The sequence below is a fragment of the Pyrus communis genome, chromosome 14, assembly GCF_041283825.1.
Source record: "Pyrus communis isolate YQ-2024b chromosome 14, ASM4128382v1, whole genome shotgun sequence".
Taxonomy (NCBI): Eukaryota; Viridiplantae; Streptophyta; class Magnoliopsida; order Rosales; family Rosaceae; genus Pyrus; species Pyrus communis.
This window is the reverse complement of record NC_142578.1, coordinates 24,471,526-24,497,322: the sequence shown is the minus strand read 5'-3', so window position 1 is coordinate 24,497,322 and position 25,797 is coordinate 24,471,526. Positions and strand designations below refer to the sequence as shown.

At 35.3% G+C, this 25,797-nt stretch overlaps 3 protein-coding genes across 4 annotated transcripts; 2 read left to right on the top strand and 1 right to left on the bottom strand.

Moving 5' to 3' along the window:
• The first annotated feature begins 7,952 nt into the window (after positions 1-7,952).
• LOC137713360 (SAUR-like auxin-responsive protein family) lies at positions 7,953-8,925 on the top strand. The gene has a single exon (XM_068452650.2). It carries the CDS (start codon positions 8,146-8,148, stop codon positions 8,530-8,532), a length of 387 nt encoding a protein of 128 aa, XP_068308751.2. The 5' UTR covers positions 7,953-8,145; the 3' UTR covers positions 8,533-8,925.
• Positions 8,926-14,247: 5,322 nt separating this feature from the next.
• Positions 14,248-15,721, bottom strand: LOC148691459 (uncharacterized). 2 transcript variants are annotated; one of them, XM_088684177.1, is made up of 2 exons: positions 14,806-15,721; positions 14,248-14,617 (listed from the first exon to the last, which is right to left on the bottom strand). In XM_088684177.1, the coding sequence occupies exons 1-2, from the start codon at positions 15,540-15,542 to the stop codon at positions 14,497-14,499; spliced, it is 858 nt and encodes a 285-aa protein (XP_088540303.1). In that variant the 5' UTR covers positions 15,543-15,721; the 3' UTR covers positions 14,248-14,496. The 2 variants fall into 2 exon arrangements, with proteins under 2 accessions (XP_088540303.1, XP_088540304.1); XM_088684178.1 differs by having other exon boundaries at positions 14,248-14,599; positions 14,806-15,718.
• Positions 15,722-18,807: 3,086 nt separating this feature from the next.
• Positions 18,808-25,530, top strand: LOC137713452 (kinesin-like protein KIN-5C). The gene is made up of 23 exons (XM_068452747.2): positions 18,808-19,085; positions 19,231-19,360; positions 19,477-19,635; positions 19,728-20,077; positions 20,156-20,294; positions 20,380-20,477; positions 20,565-20,721; positions 21,164-21,233; positions 21,318-21,394; positions 21,753-21,806; positions 21,914-21,994; positions 22,083-22,194; positions 22,275-22,361; positions 22,455-22,630; positions 22,735-22,896; positions 23,003-23,110; positions 23,289-23,447; positions 23,533-23,616; positions 23,708-23,913; positions 24,005-24,106; positions 24,247-24,356; positions 24,763-24,914; positions 25,060-25,530. Exons 1-23 carry the CDS (start codon positions 19,027-19,029, stop codon positions 25,255-25,257), a joined length of 3,030 nt encoding a protein of 1,009 aa, XP_068308848.2. The 5' UTR covers positions 18,808-19,026; the 3' UTR covers positions 25,258-25,530.
• The last annotated feature ends 267 nt before the right edge of the window (positions 25,531-25,797 follow it).

Genomic DNA, 25,797 nt, shown 5'->3' with positions numbered 1-25,797 from the left:
TTAAGCGTTTCTCTGCTATAAATACACCCTAGGCAAACTTCATATGTTATAAAATTTGTGAGGTATAATGAGTCAAAATCATGAATTCCTGATTGCACCGGAATTCAATTGCACCAAGGAATCCGATTCCTTCAAAAATAGGAGTTGAATTCCATTTTTATATGGGCCCGAATATTCTTGATTCCTTTTAGTAAACAGAAGAATGATCTGTAACCGTCATTGGATTTCTTATTTTTATTCTGATTACGGGTGCATAAACACGGCTTCCATTTCAACATTTTTATGGTTATAGGGTATACAAGCAAAAAAAAAAAAGGAAGCTTCAGAGGATCCTATGGAAGCTTCATCTTCCATAGGGCATTTTTATCTTGAGGGCATTTTGAAGTTTTTTGCTTTTGAAGTTTTTTTATCTTGAGGGCATTTTTATCCAAATATTTTGTTGAAGCACATCAAAATCACTATTCACTTTTCAAATGTCTTTACATATAGATAGATTAATAATCTCCCTCTGGACGTTTCCCTCCCTCATTTTCTCCGCCTTGATCTTTTTCATTTTCTCTGCCTTCTTCATTTTCATCTCCTCTATCGTTTTCAACTACCCAGCAAAGCAACTGCCATTGGAGGAAGTCTGCGCTCTGACGTCGTGGCTCTGCCCATTGCACTACTACCTTGCATACAAATCTCTCGCTCCGCAAACCCCATAACCATGCCTCAGTCCTTGCTTGTATTGCCCTTTGTATCTGCTCCTCTTGCCCATCCCTCAATCTCATGGTCGTCCTGTCAGTCATCGATCCAATCCCCCACGTGTATGCCATTTACGAGATCAAAAGAGTGGGGTGGCCAGTCCCCCTCGTAGCCAATGGACTATCTTTCTCTTTTATCCGGGCTTGAAACCAACTTCGTTAGATAAACTTACGTAGGCAGAGTTTCCCTTAATATTTTGAGTTGAGGATCAAATGAAGGATTCTGAACCCAACAGTTGTTGTGTTACTTTCAATATCAATGCAAATGGGTGAAAGCAAATCGACAGCCGTGTTTACCCTATATTTTTGTTCCCACCCAAAAAAAAATAAAAAATAAAAAATTGAACTTGACACGAACAAGCACTTTTATACTATTCACTATTTGTCAATTGTGATAATTGAACTAAGACTTTTAAAAAAGTCAAAATTGAATACCATAGCTTTGAAAGTTTCTTAGTTGTCCACACAGATATATTCATCTTCTTATATCACTTGTGACTAAGAAAAAGTGATTTATCCAATCATCTGCAAGCATCAAGCATCTCTCCACGACTTAGAGAAATTCTTGTATTCGGAGGTCATATTTGTATTGGTCCAAATTATAACTAAATACATTAAAACTCATTTCTTTGTAAGTAAGTTAAATAGTTCATATTATTTTGCTGTTGGACACAAGAATTTTTCAATTATTCGACACAGACACTTGCGGATTAATAAATTCTTTTGGTTGAATTTAAATTTCTAGAAGATATCTGTCAATGGAGTACATATTTTAGGTACAAATGGATCTCATGACCCAAACAAACAACTCAAAATCTTGACGTATGACTCTTAGGCCTAGTCAAAGGATCTTGTTCCATATATTGTCCGGCCCACCCTATGTCCCATTTCTCATGTTTCCTAGTGAGTGGAGTTGCACCATAACTTCCATGTCAACTACGCCTTTCTTTTCTTAGAGGCAATGCCCGCCATGCTTTCTTATTTTTTGATTGCCTATAACTTAAGACTTTCTTTATTCTTTGCTCCTCACACGTTTCAATCAAATTTGACAATTGTAATAGTTAGGGCATCCCTCTCTTCATTACGTCAAATGTCAATGTCAAGTTCAATAGTTTCTAGCAACAATCCCATTCACCACTTCAAGTAGAATGTTGTGTTTAGATGTTTGTGAAAGTGTTTAGCTTAGTGATTATGGGTTTATAATTTGGGTTTATAATTCCATGTATGTACTAGAACATGTTCATATTTCATATTAAAATATTGCTCAGCTCTTCAAAAAAGGTCAAGCTACTTTTGGTCAATTTGGTTCTCTAGATTCCAATATTCTTTTGTAGTACAATTAAATTGAAATTTTCAGTTCAACTTCTGCAATTTGACCTTCAAATAGTGGTCTTCACGGGACAAGGCAATTGAAGTGGCAAACCTAATTTTCCTTCCACATCATTCCATTGGATGAATGTAGCGATCAAGAGCATCTTTAATATAGATGTCAAAAGATAAATATCAAATGTTAATTTTAAAGCTAACGTGACAATATCAAATTTTCTCTTTTTCCAACCGATATGTTTTTTTGTTATAAATTATATTTGTATGATCTATTTAAAAAAAAATCAATTAAAATGAATTTTCAAGGTCTATAATTAGTGCATTAATGGGATCCACACAATAAAATAATTAAAAATGATATGGCATCACCTTTTGTCATATGTCAATCCACATAGGATTGATATATCGATTGGAATTTGCTCCTACCTTCAAATTTGATTACATGACATTCCACTTAGGATTTGACATCTTATTTGGAGATGGTCTAAGGCAATTTGCCTCAACGGCTTTGGTGACAAGGCAACATTGCTTTGTTGAAAGGGAAAACTAATGAAAAGGGCTTAAAAACTTTGAGTTTTAATGAAAATAATAAAATAAATGGTAAAATGTATAGTACTAGGATTGACTTTGTAGTGTAAAAATGTGGTTTTTCGTTAAAGTGAACAGTACCCGAAGCTTTTCATTAAAGTTCCCTTATTGAAAAGGTGAAGGCAAATTAGGCCCCAATTTTTTTTTAAGAAAAACTAAAGAAAATGGCTTGAAAACTTTTAGTTTTAACGATATTTGACAAAATAAAGGGTAAAGTGAATAGTATCAGGATTGACTTTTAAGTGTAAAAATGTGGTTTTTCGTTAAAGTGAATAGTACATGGAGCTTTTCGTTAAAGTTCATTTTTTTTATTTTTTATTTTTTATTTTATAAATTTATTTAGAACATGATTTATATGTATATCATAAAGTGATGTTTTCAGGGTATTTGCTCAAGGGAAATGATTTTCGCACTTTCATTTCATCTTCCTGCATTCTTCGTTTGTTTTTGTGCATTGATTTATTCAATCATGTGGCTAAGTAAGAACAAAAATGTAAGAAATAGAAAGGAGTTGTGGAAATAATTTCCTTTTGCATCATTAGTTGTCTCATCACTTAGAGTGACAAATTTTTCATAAGGTTAGTAGAATATTGAATGCGAAACTTCACATAGATCATCAAAGTACGTGTGCCTCAAAACTTTACCTTGTCCCTTCGAGATGCACAAAGATCACTTGGGCCTTGAGCCTCGTTTGGTATGTAAGACTGAATTGGAATGAATAACTCTCTAATTCAGAGATATGTTGAGGGGAGATATGAGAAAATTATGTCCAATTTGAGGGTAAAAGATTGATTACTCATAAATGAGACTTATCTATTCCAATCCTCTTCAAAATGGTAGGATTAGAAAAGATGAGTTTCTTCATGTCGAATTATCTTCTAATTTCCTCTTGATGAAAAATCATTCACTTCTACCTTCAATATGCCTTGAAATTAGAGAGGTATCTATTTCAATCCAACTGAACAAACCAAATCAGTCCTTAATAAGGCTGGGATGAAATACAAGTCATGCAGAAGAAAAAAGAAGATTATTGATAATTCATGTTATATGGAATCCAATGCATAATTGACTGCAGATTTTCGATCACATTGAATATAAAGGCCCCACGTTTAAATGCAGAAGGAAGTTGTTTGACTTGGTGGGGAACTTTCCCCCACTACACATGTTTTCAAATAGAACAATGTTACAATGGCCAAATTTTAAATTAAATTTGCAAATTAAATAATGTGTGACTAATAGGAAATGAACACGTTAATCGATACTTAAGTAATAATTCAATCATCAACATCTACCTCATATGGTTTACAAAATTTGATCTCTCTATCATTATCTTTTCAAATATAATAGCCTCGTTTGGTGCTTGGGATTGGATTGGAGTTGGAGGAAGTATATACAAATTATGTTGGAGGAAAATTGAAGAAATTATGTCCAACTTAAAAGTAAAAGATGAAATACCAATGAAGAAACTTCTTTATAACTGGTATTACACGCCTCTTAAAATGTTTTGAACGTGTTTAAAAATGGAGAAATTGAATCATATTATTGCTAGCCTATTGTAAGGTACTAAATAAAAAAAAAACCCACAAAAAATTAATTATTAAAAAAATACTATTAAAATGATGAAAATGCCCCTACCTTATTTGATGCATTATTTTGGGATGCCTTTGAAGTTTTTTCGTCTTGGGGGCATTTTTGTCCAAATATTTTTGTGCCTATTGTAAGGCACTAACTAAAAAAAAATAATTTTAAAAAAAAAACACTGTTAAATGACGACAATGCCAATTCCTTTGATACATTATTTTGGGATGCCTTTGAAGTTTTTTGTCTTGGGGGCATTTTTGTCCAAATATTTTTGTTGAAGCTTGGTGACATCAAAATCACTATTCACTTTTCAAATGGCTTTATATATAGATAGATTAATAATCTTCCTCTGGACGTTTCCCTCCCTTATTTTCTCCGCCTTCATCTTTTTCATTTTCTCTGCCTTCTTCATTTTCATCTCCTCTATTGTCTTCAACTACCCAACAAAGCAACTGCCATTGGAGCAAGTATGCGCTCTGAATCTCTCATCGTCTTCAACTACCCAACAAAGCAACTACCATTGGAGCAAGTCTGCGCTCTGAATCTCTCACTCCACAAACCCCATAAACATGCTTCAGTCCTTGCCTGTATTGCCCTTTGTATCTACTCATCTTGCCCATCCCTCAATCTCATAGTCGTCGTGTCAGCCGTCGATCCAATCATCTACGTATATGCCATTTACAAGATCAAAAGAGAGATTGGGGTGGCCAGTCCCCCTCGTAGCCGTTGTACTATCTTTCTCTTTTATCTGGGCTTGAAACCAACTATGTAAGATAAACTTATGTAGGCAGAGTTTCCCTTAATATTTTGAGTTGAGGATCAAATGAAGGATTCTGAACCCAATAGTTGTTGCGTTACTTTCAATATCAATGCAAATGGGTGAAAGCAAATCAACAAGCCTAGGTCTCCGATAAGCCTATTTGAACTAGAAGACTTGGGGTGAAAGCAAATTGACAACCGCGTTTACCCTACATTTTTGTCCCCACCCAAAAAAAAATAAAAAATAAAAAATTGAACTTGACACGAACGAGCACTTTTATTCTATTCACTATTTGTCAATTGTGATAATTGAACTAAGACTTTCAAAAAAGTCAAAATTGAATACCATAGCTTTGAAAGTTTCTTAGTTGTCCACATAGATATATTCATCTTCTTAGTTGTCCACAACTTAGAGAAATTCTTGTATTCGGAGGTCATATTTGTATTGGTCCAAATTATACCTAAATACATTAAAACTCATTTCTTTGTAAGTGAGTTAAATAGTTCATATTATTTTGCTGTCAGACACAAGAATTTCTCAATTATTCGACACAGACACTTGTGAATTAATAAATTTCTTTGGTTGATATCCGTCAATGGAGTACATATTTTAGATACAAATGGATCTCATGGCCCAAATAAACAACTCAAAGTCTTGACCTATGACTCTTAGGCCTAGTCAAAGGATCTTGTTCCATATGTCCGGCCCACCCTATGTCCCATTTGTCATGTCTCCTAGTGAGTGGAGTTGCACCATAACTTCCATGTCAACTGCGCTTTTCTTTTCTTAGAGGCAATGCCGGCCATGCTTTCTTATTTTTTGTTTGCCTATAACTTAAGACTTTCTTTATTCTTTGCTCCTCACACGTTTCAATCAAATTTGACAATTGTAATAGTTAGGGCATCCCTCTCTTCATTACGTCAAATGTCAATGTCAAGTTCAATAGTTTCTAGCAACACTCCCATTCACCACTTCTTTGTAGGAGTGGCTAACCTGATTGAAGCGGTAGCCATGAAAATCAAACATGAGAGGATGAAGGCCATAGCAATACCAAAGTCTTCTACTAAGCATCTAGCCGAATACAAGTACTTAATGAGAAGTTCATGTTGTTTTTTTAGGGTTTGCAGAGACCTTAGTATTTATATTGGCGAAGGCATTACGGTTCCATCCATAAGAGAATCTCAAATCCCACTTTCTTAACCTACTAGTTAGGTATTATAATTACATGTTTATCAAGGATTCAATTAGGCTGATATAAAGGGGTCAAAGAACAATCTTAGTATTAATGTCTATTATTTCATTTGATTGAATTGTAGACCACTTAAAAGTTGATTAGTATTGGATTTTGTTTTTGAACAAACGATATTATTTACACTAAAGGAGTAGGGAAGTGGGCTAAGCCTCACAAAAATTCAATAGATAAGAGTTCGTCTCTAATGATTGAGGACTACTCAAGAGTAGACTTAGAGAAGTTATCTATGTATTTACAACAAGAGTTCGATTATAATCATTGAAAACTATCAATGGACGATTGAGAACAAGTACTTAAATATATCACTTATCTTTGTATTTACGATAAGGGGTCGGCCTTAATGATCGAGAACTATGTAGGAATAGACATGTCAAGGAAGCCAAACTCTTCTTATCCAATGGAAAACTAAAGAGGGCATGCAAGAGTGTGTTTGTTTGTTTGGTGCATAGGTAGTTCTTAGTTCTTTTTTCAAGTTTGATTAGGCAAGCCCTATACTATATACGGTGGTTGATTCTTGTATGGAAAGATAATAACAAACCAACTATTTGTTTTTTTAACTTTCCAGCTAATGAATTGAGATTCCACTCGTTCCCCATAAAGTTAATCAAAGCACTATAAAAATTGTAATGATAAAATGTGGTTGGTATTATTTACCAAAAAAGAAAAATTGTGGTTGGCATGCAATTTGGTTCAAACTGACAAATGATTCCATGGTGGTTAGGGATTTTAAAGTATATATAGTTAGTGCCATTCCATCATTGTTTATGGGAATTCAACATTTTACATGCCCAATAATTACACTTCAATTTGTTTTCTCTTTACCACCATCAAATACTTTTTGTCTCATTTATGGAACCCTTGGGTTGACCCAAATTCCAAATTATACAACAAGCATTGTGCACCAACAAATCTGGTGCTAAACCCTCTAACAATTTTTGTCAAATGCCAAAGTGGCTCATTAGATGTTCCCACTTTTGTTGAATTAAGGAAATTCTTACTTCACGCGTTTATTAAAATATAAGTATTAGAATCGTTTCAATTTTTTTTTGCTTCTCGTATGTTTCTTAATGCATACATAATCGAAAAAAGTGTGGGTTCTACATTGAAATCTATAATTTGTTACCGGAAAAACAAGTCTAGGTCAACTAGAGTAGAGTAGTTGATCCCATCTCCATTCTTTTTCTTTTTTTGGATTCATAATTTCCCTCTTTCTAAGAAAGTAAACATGTCATTAGAGGAACATGTTCGCAAGGATAATAATGATAAAACCTCTAATGCTACTTACCAGAAAATGAATATGTAAAATATGAGTATCATTTTGAGTTGAAATTTCATGCACTTACTAATACACAAAGAAAGAAAACGTAAGTGCATTTCACATTGAAATTAGTTATGTAATGATCATTTTTAGTGCACGTATCATACCAAGAGGAGAATACATTTCACACTATAATAAACGGGGAAGGGATTTAGACTTGGATACAAAAGAATGAGCACACTACATTAACTAACTGGCCTAACTCACATTTGCCATAACTTTACAACATCTTGCTTTGAGATTAATTGTTCTAAACTGTTATGTTTGGATCAATTAATTGCTCTAAACTGTTAAGAAGTCAGAAACAAATGGGGACAAAGAGAGTCATTATTATGGCCATAGATTAACAATTTAAAAAGTCAGAGGAGACCCTTTCTGAGACATTCCCCCCACTTCCAAAAATCTCAAATAAAATCCCCTCCCCACCCACCACCATTTCCCAATCTCCACTAACCAAAATCATCAAGCCACTCCCTCCTCCTTAGCCTTTCTTAACGTCCACCACCTTCAATTTCCACCCACCTCTCTCTCTCCTCTCCTCTCTTTTTCTCTCTAAACCTCAAAAAACCAAACCAAAATGCTGGGAAAAAGGATGGTGAGTTTCAAAAAGCTAGCAAAGAAAGTGAAGGTTATGGGAGGAGCTGAGAGGGAGCCATCATACCATGAGTGTCTGCTGATCAGAGATTCAGAGCAAGGAGGCTCTCCGCCGTCGAAAACCCCGATCGGGTTTCTGGCCTTGTATGTAGGGGAGGAGCTCCAGAGGTTTGTGGTGCCAACAAGCTCCCTTTCTCATCCACTCTTCAAGATGTTGCTGGAGAAGGCTTACAATGAGTACGGCTTTCAGCAGAGAAATGGCCTTGTGGTGCCCTGCAGCGTCTCAGCTTTTGAAGAGGTTTTGAATGCTGTGGAATGCAGCAATGGCAAGTTTGATTTTGGTGAACTTGTTGAGGAGTTTATTTCCTGAGTCACCAGATATATTTTCTTTTTGCGCAAGCAACAGAGAGAGAGAGAGAGAGAGATGAATCGAAATCTGGACCTCAAGCGTTAGTCGCATAGGGTGACTGGTGAGGCCGAGTCAAAAAGGCTTTGATGCAGAAGATGAATGCTCTTAACCAAATTGAGCTACGATCCTTCAAGTAGAATGTTGTGTTTAGATGTTTTTGATTAGCGAAAGTGTTTAGCTTAGTGATTATGGGTTTATAATTCCATTTATGTACTAGAACATGTTCATATTTCATATTAAAATATTGCTCAGCTCTTCAAAAAAGGTGAAGCTACTTTTGGTCAGTTTGGTTCTCTAGATTCCAATATTCTTTTGTAGTACAATTAAATTGAAATTTTTAGTTCAACTTCTGCAATTTGACCTTCAAATAGTGGTCTTCACGGGACAAGGCAATTGACGTGGCAAACCTAATTTTCCTCCCACGTCATTCCATTGGATAAATGTAGCGTTCAAGAGCATATTCAATGGAGATGTTAAAAAATAAATGCTAAATATTAAATTTATAGTTAACGTGATAATGTCAAATTTTCTATTTTTCCAACCAATATGATTTTTTTTTATAAATTATATTTGTAGGATCTATTTTAAAAAAATATCAATTAAAATGAATTTTCAAGATCTATAATTGATGCATTAATGGGATCCACACAATAAAATAATTAAAAATGATATGGCATCACCTTTTGTCATATGTCAATCCACATAGGATTGATGTATCGGTCAGAGCTTGCTCCTACCTTCAAATTTGATTACATGACATTCCACTTAGAATTTGACATCTTATTTGTAGACGTTCTAAGACAATTTGCCTCAACGGCTTTGGTGACAAGGCAACATTGCTTTGTTGAAAGGAAAAACTAATGAAAAGGGCTTGAAAACTTTGAGTTTTAACGAAAATAATAAAATAAATGGTAAAATGTATAATTCCAGGATTAACTTTTTAGTGTAAAAATGTGGTTTTTCGTTAAAGTGAACAGTACCAGGAGCTTTTCGTTAAACTTTCCTTGTTGAAAAGGTGAAGGCAAATTAGGCCCCAATTTTTTTTAAGGAAAACTAATGAAAATGGCTTGAAAACTTTGAGTTTTAATGATAAGGATAAAATAAAGGGTAAAGTGAATAGTATCATGATTGACTTTTAAGTGTAAAAATGTGGTTTTTCGTTAAAGTGAAAAGTACCGGGAGCTTTTCGTTAAAATTCCTTTTTTTTAATTTTTATTTTTTTTATAAATTTATTTAGAACATGATTTATATGTATATCATAAAGTGATGTTTTCAAGGTATTTGCTCAAGGGAAATTATTTTTGCACTTTCATTTCATCTTCCTGCCATCTTCGTTTGTTTTTGTGCATTGATTTATTCAATCATGTGGCTAAGTAAGAACAAAAATGTAAGAAATAGAAAGGAGTTGTGGAAATAATTTCCTTTTGCTTCATTAGTTGTCTCATCGCTTAGAGTGACAAATTTTTCATGAGGTTAGTAGAATAGTGAATGCGAAACTTCACATAGATCATCAAAGTGTGTGCCTCAAAACTTTACCTTGTCCTTTTGAGATGCACAAAGATCACTTGGGCCTTGGGCCTCGTTTGGTATGTAAGACTGAATTGGAATGAATAACTCTCTAATTCGGAGATATGTTGAGGGGAGATATGAGCAAATTATGTCCAATTTGAGGGTAAAAGCTTGATTACTCATAAATGAGACTTATCTATTCCAATCCTCTTCAAAATGGTAGGATTAGAAAAGATGAGTTTCTTCATGTCGAATTATCTTCTAATTTCCTCTTGATGAAAAATCATTCACTTCTACCTTCAATATGCCTTGAAATTAGAGAGGTATCTATTCCAATCCAACCGAACAAACCAAATCAGTCCTTAATAAGGCTGGGATGAAATACAAGTCATGCAGAAGAAAAAAGAAGATTATTATACGGAATCCAATGCATAATTGACTGCGGATTTTCGATCACATTGAATATAAAGGCCCCACGTTTAAATGCCGAAGGAAGTTGTTTGACTTGGTGGGGAACTTTCCCCCACTCCACATGTTTTCAAATGGAACAATGTTACAGTGGACAAATTTTAAACTAAATTTACAAATTAAATAATATGTCACTAATAGGAAATGAACACGTTAATCGACATTTAAGTAATAATTCAATCATCAACATCTACCTCATATGTTTTACAAAATTTGATCTCTCTAGCATTATCTTTTCAAATATAATAGCCTCGTTTGGTGCTTGGGATTGGATTGGAGTTTGAGGAAGTATATACAAATTATGTCGGAGGAAAATTGAAGAAATTTTGTCCAACTTAAAGGTGAAAGATGAAATACCCATGAAGAAACTTCTCCATTCCAATCCCACAATGGTAGGTTCAGAAGAGACAAGTTTCCGTCATGTCTAATACCTTGCAATCGACTGAAGTTAAAAAAATCATTCGCTTCTATCTGCATATTCACAGACCCCCTAACTACTTTTCCCACACTTTTACTATTTTTTAATACTTAATTGGTATCCTACAATTTAATTTTCCACATATACCCTTCCTAATTTTTTACTTTTGAAAGTTGCTTTTTATTTTTGATTTTTTCACTTAGAAAGAACCAACACTCAAGATAAACTCCCAGACTTCTCCCCTTCCTCTGTGCCTCCGTTCCCCTATCCTCTTTGCTTCCATTCATACCTTCCACAAAAAGCCAATCTATTACCCTTCTTTATTACTTCTTGTGAAAAACCACAATGATGACCTGATAATAACAGATGAAGAGCTCCATATGGACATTGAGTTGCAGAACATATTAGATATGGCATGCAAGGAGGATGGCATGGAGGAAATTTCAAAATCTCCTCTTAACACTTTTGATGGTAAGTTTCTAAAGTATTTTCTCAAATTATTAAGATTGATTTTGGAATTTAGGGTTTTTGTTCTCCTCTTGCGTAAGGTTTTTATCTCAATTTGTTTTTTAGGGTTATTTTTTTCTTTCCCTAATTTGTGGTTCAAATGTCAATCGAATGAATGAATACTGGTGTAGTTTTAATTTTTAAAGAAGATTTTTCAAATCATGGATCAGAAAATTAAAAATTGATTTGTGTTGGTTTTGGGGAAATTAATTTTCTATTGGAATGCTGTTTGTATTGGTCCCCAATACACTTTAACTTAATGGTAAATTGGTATTAGGTTTAAATGGTTTTACCTAGGCTCCATGACCATATGGAATTATTGGGAGCCTAATCTCAATGTGCAAAAATCGATGTATAGAGCTGCTTTGCAGCTTAAATTTCGAGTCTGCTGCCAGTAAATACCTACAATGTTAAAGTTAAGTTTGATACATACAATGTTTTGGTGTAAACTTGATATAATGCATACAATGCTTTGGTATAAATTTGATAATCAAATGTCTAACACATTGATAAAACCAAAGTATATATTCTACATATATAAATGTGTTTGTTTGTGATATATAGGAAGTCAACCAACACTTGATGAGCCCGATAAAATGCTCTTCCATTAACTCTTGAGCTTAATGTTAAACCTCACAAAGGTCATCCAATGGGGTCTAAAAATAGAAAAGAAGCAAGCTCTACAAAGCATGGTCCTTCAAAGTTTGAAATAGTGGAGAAGGCTCAGAAACGTGCTCGATAGGTATGTCATTTTTTTATATTTATCTTTTAAAATTGTCTACTATGGTCATGATTATTTATATATACGTATAACTTAATGTTCATTGTTTATAGGTGTGAGGAGCATAATGATTTGCCAAAGAAACTTTTTGTTAATAATAGCTTAGATGTGTAAAGAACACATGAAAGTACATATATTTTTGTTGATTTTCCCCCATAAAAATACTAATCAAGTTTGTAATTTTCTTCCTTTTGTTGACATGTTTTTATTTTCCTGTATTGGAGTGCATGAGTTTCATATCTTTTTGGTAACATTGACATCTCCCTTTGAACACAAGATTAAAGGCCAAACATAGTGTAGGCAGGATGTGAAAGCTTGTAATGATATCTGATATATTTTTTGGGGCATGAGGCTACTATTATGGGAATTAAAGTGTATGTGGATTGCTTACTAGTATTTTGTACAATTCATGTAACTTATGCATATATGTTGTATCATTAGGTAATCGTTTTATTTTTATTTATATATTGCTGAAACTTTATTTTTATTTTTATAATAGGTGTTTTATACTTGTTTTGGGATCTCTCAGGTTAGGTAGTGGAACTTAAAGAGTTACAAATGGGCATATATGCTTGTGTGTTTAAAAAAAAATGTTTAAAATAAAATAACAAAAGTATTCTAAAATTCCAAAGGTTAAAAAGTAGAAAGAGTATGTATGGAAGATTAAATTGTAGAATACCAATTAAGTATTAAAAAATAAGAAGGGTGTGAGAAAAGTAGTTAGGAGTGTGTGAATATCACACCTCAAATTATATAGGTCATCCAATCAAAACTTAAGATAACAACTTAAATATCACAAGTACATTGTCACTGTATCATCCCATGACAATGATACGACGCCGAGTCATCCCGATTCAAAAGAATTTTCATATCATTCCATGTTGCATAGAGGGGTCTACGTTTTGCAGGTAAATGTTACTCTACATCGTTATCATGGTTAATGGGCATCCATCCCCTCTCATTAGATAGGTGAACCAAATCCAACCCACTGAGTTGTGGGTACCCAGTTAGCACAATGAATTACAAAATGTTATGTATTATTTAATGGGTATGGTTGGTCCGAACCCACATATTTTGCCCAAATGCCCATCCCTGCATAAGTGAATGATTAAGGTCTGATTTGGTACTGAGATGATTCTGAAAAAAACTGGTATAAAAAAAAGCTGGGAGCTGTTTTTGTGTTTGGTAAACATTCAGCTTCAGCTTTTTTTTTACAGTTTTGGGTGAAAAAAAGCCAAAACAAGAAGCTGCAAAACCCAGCTTTGAAAAACTAGTTTTTTTTCACATCTGTTTTACATAAAAGTTTACCAAACACTCTAATACTGCTTTTTTTTTTTTTTTTTTTTTTTTAAAAGCACTTGTACAAAAAAGTTTATCAAACACTCTGCTGTTTTATTTCACAGCTGCTTATTCTCACAGCACAACAGAAGTAGTTTTTTTTCAAAGCACAGTAATACCAAATCAGTCCTAAACTTATGGGTTGGCCCACACCAATCTTTTTCAAGATCTTCGCCTTGATATATACGACACACATAAGGCATGGTACGTACAATGTATGGCTCATCGTTCTTTAGCCCAAAACATTTGACAATGTAATTTAGTTTTTGGATAAAAAAATCTTCTCTCAAAATAACGACTTGACAAGAATGGGACCGGGTCATTTAGATATTGTAGGTAGCCTCCTTCTGCTGCTGTGTTGATATGATGTCTCTCATGTGCAAAAGATTTGGTGTAGTGTATGTCATACCAGAAATGTCCCTCAGGTTTCCAGCTTCGGCGCATTTGGCGATAAAATACTTGACACTAATGGACGTGACAGAAGTTTTACCCGAGTAGGCTTGTGCACATAGTTCAAAAGAAATTATATTTGAAAAGTTAAAAAGTATCATACGAATTTTATCCGATGTTCCGAAGGGACAAAAAATTAATAAGTGTAAGCTCTAAATTACTTGCGAAACAAATGTAAATCTCAAAGTGAATGTTGACAGATATATAGCTTTGAATCACTTGCAATAAAATATAATTAAAATGAAACTGGTTTTTTTAACTTGAACACACACTATCATATGAGTACACAACTTATATTTATACATCTTAATTGAATTGTTCGAGAATTTAATGACTTGGACTCACTTCTCAGCCACATGGTTTTGACTTCTTGTAAAATTTACAATATTATTCTAGCACTACGATACCTTAGTAGGTGAAATTAGTAGATTTTTCTAGCTAGCATAATTAATCTTCACATAATTAATCCCCTTTGTCTCTTGCTTTTGCTTTTCTTGCTGCAGAAGAACCAGCAACCAGTTAAGATATTGCTACCGGAAGACTTGCATGTCACAGACCTGCATGTAACAGAATCCCTAAGTCGTATTTTGTTGATCAGATTGAATGAATAAAACACTGAACTCCGAGTTGTGCACAACCTCCGCTTATTTTTTTACTTTTAGATCGTATGGAGTAAGGGCAATCAACAGACAAAAACAAACATGGTGTGCAAATGGACAATAAAATGTAATGATGGAAGTTCATAAAAAAAATAATTCGATACCTTCTTGTGCTGCCGTTGCTGCTACTACTAGTACTCCCGCTACTGCAACTTGTGCCACTCTTTTTATTTAGGAAAAACTTACGGATCTTAGACCAATCATTGTGGTTCTCAGGCCCCCCAGCTGACGGCCTTGGGGAAACTTTCGAGCGATTCTCAGGTGCTTTTTTTTTCTTCCTTGAACCTAGAAAAGTTGGAAAGAACACCTTAATCAAGAAAATTTCACTCTCCATGCTTGAAGACCTTGATATCTGGCGCGTCGTGTTATAGCTTTTCTGCGTTTTTCTCTTTTGCTTCCTGACTTGGGGTTCAACTTGAAAATCAAAACTCGTCTCTTGGACATCGGTTTCTTCTTTAACTCCCTGAGAACTTTGTTGCTCATCGAGAAAATCTTTTAGAGAAATTTCGTAACATGACTCGGGTACGTCTTCGATCATTTCCATAAGGTCCTTCCTACTTTGAAGAATTATTGCTTCTCTTGACGGCGTTGGACAAGGAATGCTATAATGATGGTTGTATGGGAGCAAAGGAGAAGACTCGTCGTCTTTCATGTTTGATCTCAACGTGTTAGTTTCCCATGTTACCGGTGAGTAACAGCCAAAGTCTTCATCGGTATGTGCTTGTTTCCAAAAATCAAAATCGTTTTCTTCTGCGCTATCACGATTGGCGCTGCTACGAACATGGTGGGTTCGATAGAGGTGATTTTTAGGGCTGTTGTGACGCTGATCAAGATGAAACATGGTATGAAGAGGGGGAAGTAGTAGGAGAGCCAGAAGAATTGGTTTACAAGTATATCATATCATGGGAAGATTTGGACATTGTCATTTTCTTCGTAAGAGTGTCGTATATAGGAAGCACTCAAGTCATTGCCGTCTTAGATGGGGGAGTCAAGTGAATAGTCTAATTCTTCCCCAAATTTTCCACATTTGTCTTTCTCTAAGTTTTGAATTCTTCCATAGAGAAACTTGACTAACTTCGAAAGTCCCCAATTTTCGCTTTGTCACGGGATGACGACGTAAAACCACTTTTCTTTGTCCGTGACACAATAATAATAATTTTATTATTATTATAAGTGATACTAATTATGCGGTATTATTATTTTAAGTTGGGTATGCTAGGAAGACAAAGTTTGTAGGTAAAATTGTGTAAACTAAATGACATACAAGTTAATGATGTGATTATTATTTAAACGTTGATAAACGTGTTCATTCCTATAGGTGCCACATCATTTAGTTTGCAAAGTAAGTTACAGAATTAATCTCCCTATCATTACCCTTTTAAAGAGTAATGCTAAAAAGATAAAATTTGTAGATAAAATTTGCAAACTAAATGATATGTTACCAATAGAAATAAGCACGTTTATCAACGTTTAAATAATAAACCAATCATCAATTTTTATGTTCTTTAGTTTTCAAAATTTAGTCTGCAAATTTAGTTTCCCTAGCATTACTCCTCTTTAAAATTACACTAAAATGAAATTATGTTAGATTGCATGCATCAATCACGGTGACGGATTGGTAAGATGAAATTCAGTATGGACTTCGACTTGTTAGTGACCAGACGCAGAGTCAAAGTTCCATGGTTTGAAGTTTTCAACATTTTGATAGGATAAGGAATATATTTTTTAGTGTGCCAAGAGTACGGTTTGGTACAACAAGTGTTATAATACAAGTGGTTAGAGAATTGATAAAAAAAAAAAAAAATTTCAACTAGCATATTATGACAATTTGTACCGGGCCGTTGTTTCTGGCGCACTGAAAATTTTCTTCAAGTGTTGGTAATGCTCATCCTCCTACTTATTGTTATTGTATGACTTTAACTTTTAAAATTTGTGTCTATCCATAGATCTTGAAATTCAAATTCATATAACTATGATAAGTAAGATGATGAACATCATCATCACTTAAGGGTGGTGAATAAAAATATTTCCTATTGATTGAGCTATGCGCAAAATGTAGTAATGAGATGGGCTACATTTGGTGTCAGTTAATTAATGTTTCTCAATGAATATTTGTTCTAGTGGTAACCAATTTTCACTTAGATTGTTAATAATTAAAAGAGTACTAGATAAAATTTAGTCACATAATGTACCGGTCCAATAATGCATGATCAGACAAATTATTTTCTACTTGAAAATGCATTGAGAAGTCACGATTATGATGACCCTGTTTCTTATAAGTTGCTCTTCATGTACCCCACTACTGTAGTTAAATTTGGTGCCCTCCTGAAAGTTGACGACTCCAACCTAAATGGTCGGTTAATCAGTGTATTGGGAATTGAAATTGTGATTACATGGCATATGGAGTCCCTTCTAAGGAAAAATTTTCAGTGTGTCAGAAACACGATCCAGTATACCAAGTGTCATTTACAATTGGTTGGATTTGTTTTTTTTTTCAAGGTTTTAACCAATTGTATTATCATACTTGATATATTAGATCGTGTTCCCAACATAATACAAAATTTCTCCACTACTTAAGAGTAGTGAGCTAAAATGAACCCTTTTGAATATGCACATACTGCATTTATATCTCATTTGGAACAAGTCTTGTTGAATGATTCAAAAGTCAAATTATAGGGTTGATGTTTGGTCTTAATTAGATACATGTATACTTCAAAATCCAGGGTGTACGCGTATTGACATCAATAATGGTTGAAATAGCACATCCCGAGTTTGAAATTTCAGCACTTGGCAATTCATATCCTCCAACTCTCATCTCCTTAAGAAATTTAGTAGAGCAGCGAGTTATTTATCTATTTCTTGGTTGACAAAAGGGCTTAAGCCATTTAGTATTCGTTTCACTTGTAAGTGAGAGGTTTTAGGTTCGATTTTCGGGAAAGACGAATTTGAACCATATTATTGCTAGCTCATTGTGGCTTAGCCCACTTTTCCACCCCTATAGTGTAGATAATATCGTTTGCTCAAAAAAATAAAAGAAAAAAGAAAAAGGGCTTAAGGCTCAAAAAAGAAAATACATTAGGATGTCATGAGGCCAAGCTCCTGCTATATCAGCAACTAGAAGACATCGACGAGTTGAAGGAACTTACTCATAAAATATTGAACTCAAATAGCATGATAAACCTATACGATCCAATTCATCGGCAACAAAATTTGAACAAGTTTATAACTCATTTGGTTATATTAACATTCTTTCTTGCACTCGAAGTGCCAAGTACGACTACCTCGCTTTCAATATTGCTTGTATAAATACAAATTACTCAAATTTTATGATCTCAATTGGTCTAGAGTGCTTCCATAAAAAAGTAATTGTACAACTCAAAATAAATCTATAATTCCTTTTGAAAAACAGGCTAGCTGATGACTTTGTTATGATAATCTACTATTTCAAGGGTCGGGAAGATAATTCAGCCACTCCTGATGACTGATTTTTCTAAGAACAAAAAACACACATAGATTTGTACCAAAAAAAGAAGATCATGGTTATTAGGGCTGGTTTGGTATTGTTGTGCTTTGAGAAAAAGTTGCTTCTGCTATGCTGTGAGAATAAGCAGCTGTGAAATAAAGCAGTAGAGTGTTTGGTAAACTTTTTTGTAAAAGTGTTTTTGAAAAAAAAAAAAAACAGTATTATAGTGTTTGGTAAACTTTTATGTAAAACAGATGTGAAAAAAAGCTGGTTTTTCAAAGCTAGGTTTTGCAGCTTCTTGTTTTTGGCTTTTTTTCACCCAAAACTGTGAAAAAAAGCTGAAGCTGAATGTTTACCAAACACAAAAACAGCTCCCAGCTTTTTTTGATACTAGATTTTTTCAGAATCACCTCAGTACCAAACCAAGCCTTAATCTTCCTGCAAAACTTGGAATGTTCTGCCATGTCAAAGGCCGACCTCCTGTACGGCCCATACCACCTGAAATACTGCGCCACCGCCAGAGCCCAAAAACAGAAAGTGCCAGGTCAACCTGTTATTTGAGGCAAATAGGAAGGGTAATACAGTCCACTCGGCCCGACCGAAATTCAAATTGAAATCGAACAACTCGTCACCGTCCGATCTTACATTCTCTGAACTTTGAAGTGGAGCCGTAAATATAATTAGAGAGAGAGACCGCCCCTCGAAATTTCAAATCTCACTCTCATCCCGCTCTCCTCCCATTTGAGACCAGTAGAGAGAGAGAGAGGGGAGAGAGAGAAGTATTTAGGGATCCCGATCTACTACAAGAGATCCCATCATAGGTGCGTGCGAGTCTCCGTCCCCTTCTCGCCACCGCATCAGAATGTCCGGCCGCCACGAGAAAGAGAAGGGCGTCAACGTCCAGGTCCTTCTCCGTTGCAGGTATTTACCATTCCCCGCACTCCATTTCTCTCTAGGGTTAGGGTTTTTGAAAATTGTTACTGAGCTATGCGGCAACATTTTGAATTTTTGAAATCCCTAATTGCTTAGCGATTTTGTTAATTTGTTAATTAAATTGTTGATTTAGGCCGTTTAGTGAGGATGAGTTGCGGAGCAATGCCCCGCAGGTTATTACTTGCAATGAGTACCAGAGAGAAGTTGCAGTGTCTCAGAACATTGCCGGCAAGCACATCGATAGGGTTTTCACTTTCGATAAGGTCTTTTTCTTCAACCCAAGTATTGTTTTTTTTAATCTTGATATTTTCGGGTTTTCGAAATTTTGAAATTGGTATGATATGCTCAAAATTTTCATTTTTGGGGCTTTTACCGGTAGGTTTTTGGTCCTAATGCTGAGCAAAGAGATCTTTATGAGCAAGCTGTGATTCCAATAGTGCACGAAGTTTTGGAAGGCTTCAACTGTACCATTTTTGCGTATGGGCAAACGGGTACAGGTAAGACATACACAATGGAGGGTGAATGCAAAAGGGCAAAGGTATGGTGTTTCAGTCTCGTAATCAGTTTTGTGGTGATGTTGTCCAGGTGTTTGTCATTTAAATCTGTTGATGTCATGGGATATTTAAACAGACTGGACCTAATGGAGAATTGCCTCCTGGGGCTGGAGTTATTCCAAGGGCTGTCCAGCAGATTTTCGATACCCTTGAGGGCCAGAATGCAGAGTACAGTGTGAAAGTCACCTTCTTAGAGCTTTACAACGAAGAGATTACTGATCTTCTTGCTCCAGAGGAACTTTCTAGAGCTTCTTTGGAAGATAAGCAGAAAAAGCAGTTGCCTCTAATGGAGGATGGCAAAGGTGGAGTTCTTGTAAGAGGTTTGGAGGAGGAAATTGTGACGAGTGCGAATGAGATTTTCACTCTACTCGAAAGAGGGTCTTCTAAACGTCGTACTGCTGAAACTTTATTGAACAAGCAGTCAAGGTAATGCAAATACTTCTTTGACTGGCTTCATGTTCAGTGACAACTTTTATTCATGGTATTTTACTTTTTCAATTTCAGTCGATCACATTCTCTCTTTTCCATCACCATACACATTAAGGAAGCAACCCCAGAAGGTGAAGAATTGATCAAATGTGGAAAGTTGAATCTGGTTGATTTGGCCGGCTCAGAAAATATCTCCCGTTCGGGTGCACGAGAGGTGCAATTTAGTTTGACTGTTCAAATTTGTTTGTAGTGATAGGAATTGCTCTTTTAAATTAATTTTGCGCTCTCACAATTATTAGGGTCGCGCAAGGGAAGCCGGAGAAATCAACAAAAGTTTACTGACTTTAGGGCGAGTAATCAATGCCCTGGTGGAACATCTTGGGCATATCCCATACAGGTTTGCTTAGTGCTTGTTTGCTGTTATCTCTATGCCTATACTCCTTGTTCTTTCCAATTCTAATAATAGAGTCATATTTGAAATCAGGGATAGTAAGCTAACACGGTTACTTCGGGATTCACTTGGAGGAAGAACAAAGACCTGCATCATAGCTACAGTTTCTCCTGCTGTGCACTGTCTTGAGGAAACTTTAAGTACACTGGATTATGCACACAGGGCGAAAAATATAAAAAATAAGCCTGAGGTTTGTTATTCTATATTGATACTAATAGTATCTTTATCTGATATGTTTCTACAATGTGTTTTTTTTTTTTTTTTTTTTTTTTTTTTTTTTTCCATCAAATCTACAACAATGGCCTAAGGGAAGTTTGTTGTTGGCTCATAGAAGACTATAGGTTCTTTTGTTTTTGGAAGAAATACAATAATGAATTCGTCTTCTCAGTAAATTTGTACATAGTTACAAATAGGAGTGATTACTGTTGGTTTGACAAGTAATCTGCCTTTCTTCTGTGAAGACTATAGTTTTGACGGGCCTACAAGCCTCACAATTCATGTTTGTAATTTTCATTATTTTGTGTTTAATTGCACAATGGTATTGTCGTATGTGATCTGTGTTAGTGTTGAAACCTTTTGTATTTTATAATGTTTCATAAAATGATGATGACCGTTTTTTCAATCAATTGTAGGTGAATCAAAAAATGATGAAATCAACTCTTATCAAGGATCTCTATGGTGAAATTGAACGGCTTAAGGCAGGTTAGACACTTTGCATTCCAGTTAAGTAAAGTTGTCTCTCTAACCTCATTTGGTGTTTGTTTCTAATATTTTGATTTGGTTCAGAGGTGTATGCTGCACGTGAGAAGAATGGTGTTTATATCCCAAAGGAGCGATACTATCAGGAAGAAAGTGAAAGGAAGGTGTAATATTTTCCTTATTTTCCTTTAGCTTTTTAGTGATATTATTTGTGTGTCTGTATCTGTTTGATAGCTTTTTTGAGGTATTGTTGTACTTCTGATTCCATTTCTATGAATACAATGTGTTTGCTGCTTTCTTGAAGGCCGCACTTCATTACCTTTTGGCTTTGAGAAACTTAACTTTTCTTTCCTCCATTCTTTGTTTGTGGTGGGTGTGGTGGGCAGCTATTATGGCTTTACAAAGACACCTCATTCTATATATTTTAAAAGGCATTCCCATTGTACCTTTCTTGATTAGCTGATTATGGGTCTTGTTAATTTTGTTTTGCTATATAATTATGCCTGTTTTTCTTGTGTGTAGTCCATGGCTGACCAGATTGAGAGCATGGGGGTTATGCTAGAAAACCATCAGAAGGTTTGTTCATATGAATTTTTTTTTTTTTTTTCATATACAAGTTGTTGACTCATTTCTGGTTTTATGCGATATCTAACTTCAGTTTTTATGTGGAATGTTACAAACAGCAATTTGAGGAGTTGCAGAATAAATATAATCTCCAGGTTCGACAGTGTTATGATTTGAGTATCAAGCTTGACTCAACTGAGGTGAGCTATCTTCATATACTCATTTTTATGGTATTTCGGGTATGGACATTTTTTGCTAAAAAAAACTCATTCTAAACCAATGTTGCAGAAAACTTTGAACCATACCACTAAGTTACTCTCTACCACTGAGGAAGAATTGATGAAATGCCGATATGCTTTGAAGGAGAGGGATTTTATCATTTCTGAGCAGAAGAAAGCTGGTCTGTCTGAATCCTTGACTTCTGGAACTTGGTTGTTTTCTGCATATGTGTTTGTTTTGATATTGTTGAACGCATGGCAGAAAATGCTCTGGCTCAGGAAGCATGCAATTTGCAATCTGACTTGGAGAAAGCACTTCATGATAATGCATCCTTGTTTCAAAAAATTGGTTTGTAGCCTTCAACAACCAATTAACTTTGACATTGTTTTAGTTGTCAAACAACTTTACTAAGTTTTTTATTCATGATGTGATACTATGCAGGTAGAGAGGACAAGCTGAGTGCTGATAATAGGTTGGTAGTGAATAATTACCAGGAAGATCTTGCCAAACAAGTTGGTTCTCTTTGCAAGATGGTGGCAACATCGATGTCTCATCAGAATGAACACCTTCAGTGTGTTGAGAACCTCTGTCATTCTTTTTTAAGTGCACACGTTAAGGTATCATTTGACACTTTTCCTTGCTTTTCCCTTTACTGAGGTTCATCTATGTTTGGATCCTTTTTCAATGATGTTATCCTGCCTTTTGGACTTCCTGATTTTAGGCGATTGTGGACATGAAGAATAAATTGACATCTTCAAGGGCTTTGTATGTTTCTCATATTGAGGCAGTGCAAAATGTTGTGCGTTTGCACAAGGCGAGCTCTAATGCTGGTCTAGAGGAAATTTCATTTTTGGCTTCTTCTAATGTGCAGTCTGTTGAAGAAGTAGGTAGCAATAATGGAGTTTCCTTGTTGCAGTTTTGTACCATGAAGATTTCTGTTTTTGCTAACTGTTTATACCAACTTTATATATTTATTTTCTTGGATTCAGTTTCTAGCTTCAGAGGCTGGTGAAGCAGCTACAATATTTGAGGATCTTCAGAGCAGTCTCTCAACACAGCAGGGTGAAATGACAGCTTTTGCTAAGGAATTGAAACAGGTCTGACATCTACCTTATTACATTCAAATTTTGGTAGCTTTGAAAGTTCTATAATTTAATCTATGAAAATTAAGTTTGTAGAGCATCAATTATTTTGCATAGCATAGAGAAAAGGTAACTTTGCTTTTCAACATCTTATTTGGTTTCTTGCCAACTTTTTTTTCTTTCTGTATAACAGAGATTCAATTCAACTATTAAGCAAACACAAGACATTTCTGAGTACTCTCAAGGATTCCTACACAAGCTTTTGGAAGAATCAAAGAGGCTTGAAGATCATGTGGGACAGACCAATGATATTACACTAAATAGCATTGCTGAATTTCAGAAGGCTTATGAGGTATACACAATTCCTGCACGGATAAATCTTCATTGATATATGTCTTCTACAAAATTTCTGAGAACCAAGTGGACGTGTGTCACAGGAGCAATCAAAATCTGAGGCAGAGAAGCTTATTGCTGATATCTCTAGTTTAGTCTCCTCTCACATGTGCCGTCAGAAAGAGATGGTTTGTTTCTGTTATTGATTTATTATAATTTTCTCCAAATTGAGATTTTTGTTCAATCTAATTCTGAAACAAATGACTGTTGAACTGACAGGTGGATGCCAAGCTTGTTGGTTTCAAAGAAAGTGCTATTGCAGACAAGTCTTTCATGGACGGTCATGTTTCCTCCATGGAGGGTATTACCACAGAAGCGAAAAGAAAATGGCTGGAATTTTCAATGCAAGCAGAAAATGATGCTAAGGATGGTGCTGACTATTCTGCTGCTAAGCATTGTCGCATGGAGGTTCTTCTACAAAAAAGGTAAGTTGGTCTATCATGTTTCATGCCAAGGCTTGATCCATATTCTTTTTTCTTGAATGCTGATGTTTGTTCTGTTATTTTATTTTTCTAGTGCAAGTACTGCTGATTCAGCATTGGAGCACTGGAAAAAGACACAGGAGTCTGTGAATGATATGGGAAATAAACATGTTTCAGCTATGGCGTCACTTATCAGGTTCATTAGGAAATTTGTTTCTTTTGCCTAAGTTTCGTGTGGGCAACCACTTTAGTGTTCTTTACAAAAATATGTACTGGGGAGATGTTTGCAGTTCTTTTAAAACTGTAGATTAATCCTTTAGAAATATCGTGATGCAGGATTGCTTCTGATAGTAACGAGCAGCATGATGTTGAGATCAATTCAGTGAGGGCTGCAGTTGAGCAAGATGTGGCAAAGAATAGTGAGGATGTCCTTCAGCATGTTGATTGTAAGTTTTTTGTTGTGTTATTCTAATATATCTCTACCGGTGATTGTCCATATATTCTGAATCTCACTCTAGCAGTGATGAGTTAAAGCAATAAAATTTTTATTGTGCATATGAAATGTGAGCATGATTTAATTGGTAAGCAAGTACATGCTGTAGTATGCACATCAAAACCTTTTCATTTCGAAACTGGTTGTTAGACAGATAACATCCAACTGAATCACTGTTTCAAGCATTTGAATTTGAAAAATGAAATTGGAGTGCTATAATGAAATGTAGGCAAAGGTTAAACATTAGAGATCTGACTATGTGCGGTATAGTGGTTTTGTATCCGTGTTTCAGCTGATTTTGGTTGTTTAAGATCCATGCGGATTCCCTAAGCATAAGATTTTATCAAAATTGCCTACAGGTATGCATGAGCAGGAGCAGGAATCTATATCTAAAATCTTGGAGACTATCAAGGCTCATTCAAATACCCTGGAGACTTTGCGGGAGGACCACTCTGGGAAAGCTGTATCAATTGAGGAGACAGCACGGGATACCTTCCAGAACCATTATTTGGTGAGCTTTTCCACACAACTTATTATGGTGCACTCATCAGTCATGACTATCTTCAGAAGCGGACATACTTTGTGCTTGAACACATTCTCCTACTTTTGTACCGATATCAGTTCACGAATCATGATTTCTGTTTTGATTTATGTAGGACTATGAACCTAGTGGATCTACACCGGAAAAGTCTGAGCCGGAAGTTCCAAGCAAGGGCACCATTGAGTCACTTCGAGCCATGCCTATGGAAGCTCTTGTTGAGGAGTTTCGGGAAAACCATTCCTACGAGTCATTGAATGTGAAGGAGTTGAAACCATCGCTTATACCTCGCTCTCCGCTTACACAACTGAACTAAATGTGGCGCGATCATCATCGCTCGATTACCTGCATGAAATGAAGTTTGTATTTGTATCATTATTATACACTTTTTCTTGCTTTTGAGGAATATATGTAGCAGAATGTAGTGGAAGTTGGGGTGTATTGTTTGTTCCTGGTGCAGTCAGTGTACCAATAAATCCAGTCTTTGGATTTAGCAGTGTAGCTCAATATATATAGGGATGTATATTAGAGGCAGAAAAAACCTACATCTGTTTAATTTTTATTCCATCAATGCTGTTTTGTTCAACCACATTTGCCTTTCTTTGCAAGTTTTTTTTTTCTTTTCGCTTTTACGTTGATTTCGTTATCTCCTTCCACGCCGACCAGGATTTCACGATCACCGCCGGTGCCACCAATCTCTTCCTCTTCCTCTCTTCTCGAATTCTCTCATTACCAGTGAATGCAAACTATAGAAATAAAATTTACAGGATTGTATTTTGCTCCCTAAACCATGGACGGTTAAGAACTCATGAGTAGAAAAGGAATGGTGTTCCAGATGGTAAATTTTTTGAATCTG

Bases quoted from the DNA above. Each gene is read 5' to 3' on its own strand.
- LOC137713452 (XM_068452747.2), top strand. From the start codon at position 19,027: ATGTCCGGCCGCCACGAGAAAGAGAAGGGCGTCAACGTCCAGGTCCTT. The intron at 22,195-22,274 runs GTCTGTCTGAAT...AACGCATGGCAG, and splicing joins TTCTGAGCAGAAGAAAGCTG to AAAATGCTCTGGCTCAGGAA. The intron at 22,362-22,454 runs GTTTGTAGCCTT...GATACTATGCAG, and splicing joins ATCCTTGTTTCAAAAAATTG to GTAGAGAGGACAAGCTGAGT.
- LOC137713360 (XM_068452650.2), top strand. From the start codon at position 8,146: ATGCTGGGAAAAAGGATGGTGAGTTTCAAAAAGCTAGCAAAGAAAGTG.
- LOC148691459 (XM_088684177.1), bottom strand. From the start codon at position 15,542: ATGTTTCATCTTGATCAGCGTCACAACAGCCCTAAAAATCACCTCTAT. The intron at 14,618-14,805 runs GTATCGAATTAT...AATACGACTTAG, and splicing joins AGCAACGGCAGCACAAGAAG to GGATTCTGTTACATGCAGGT.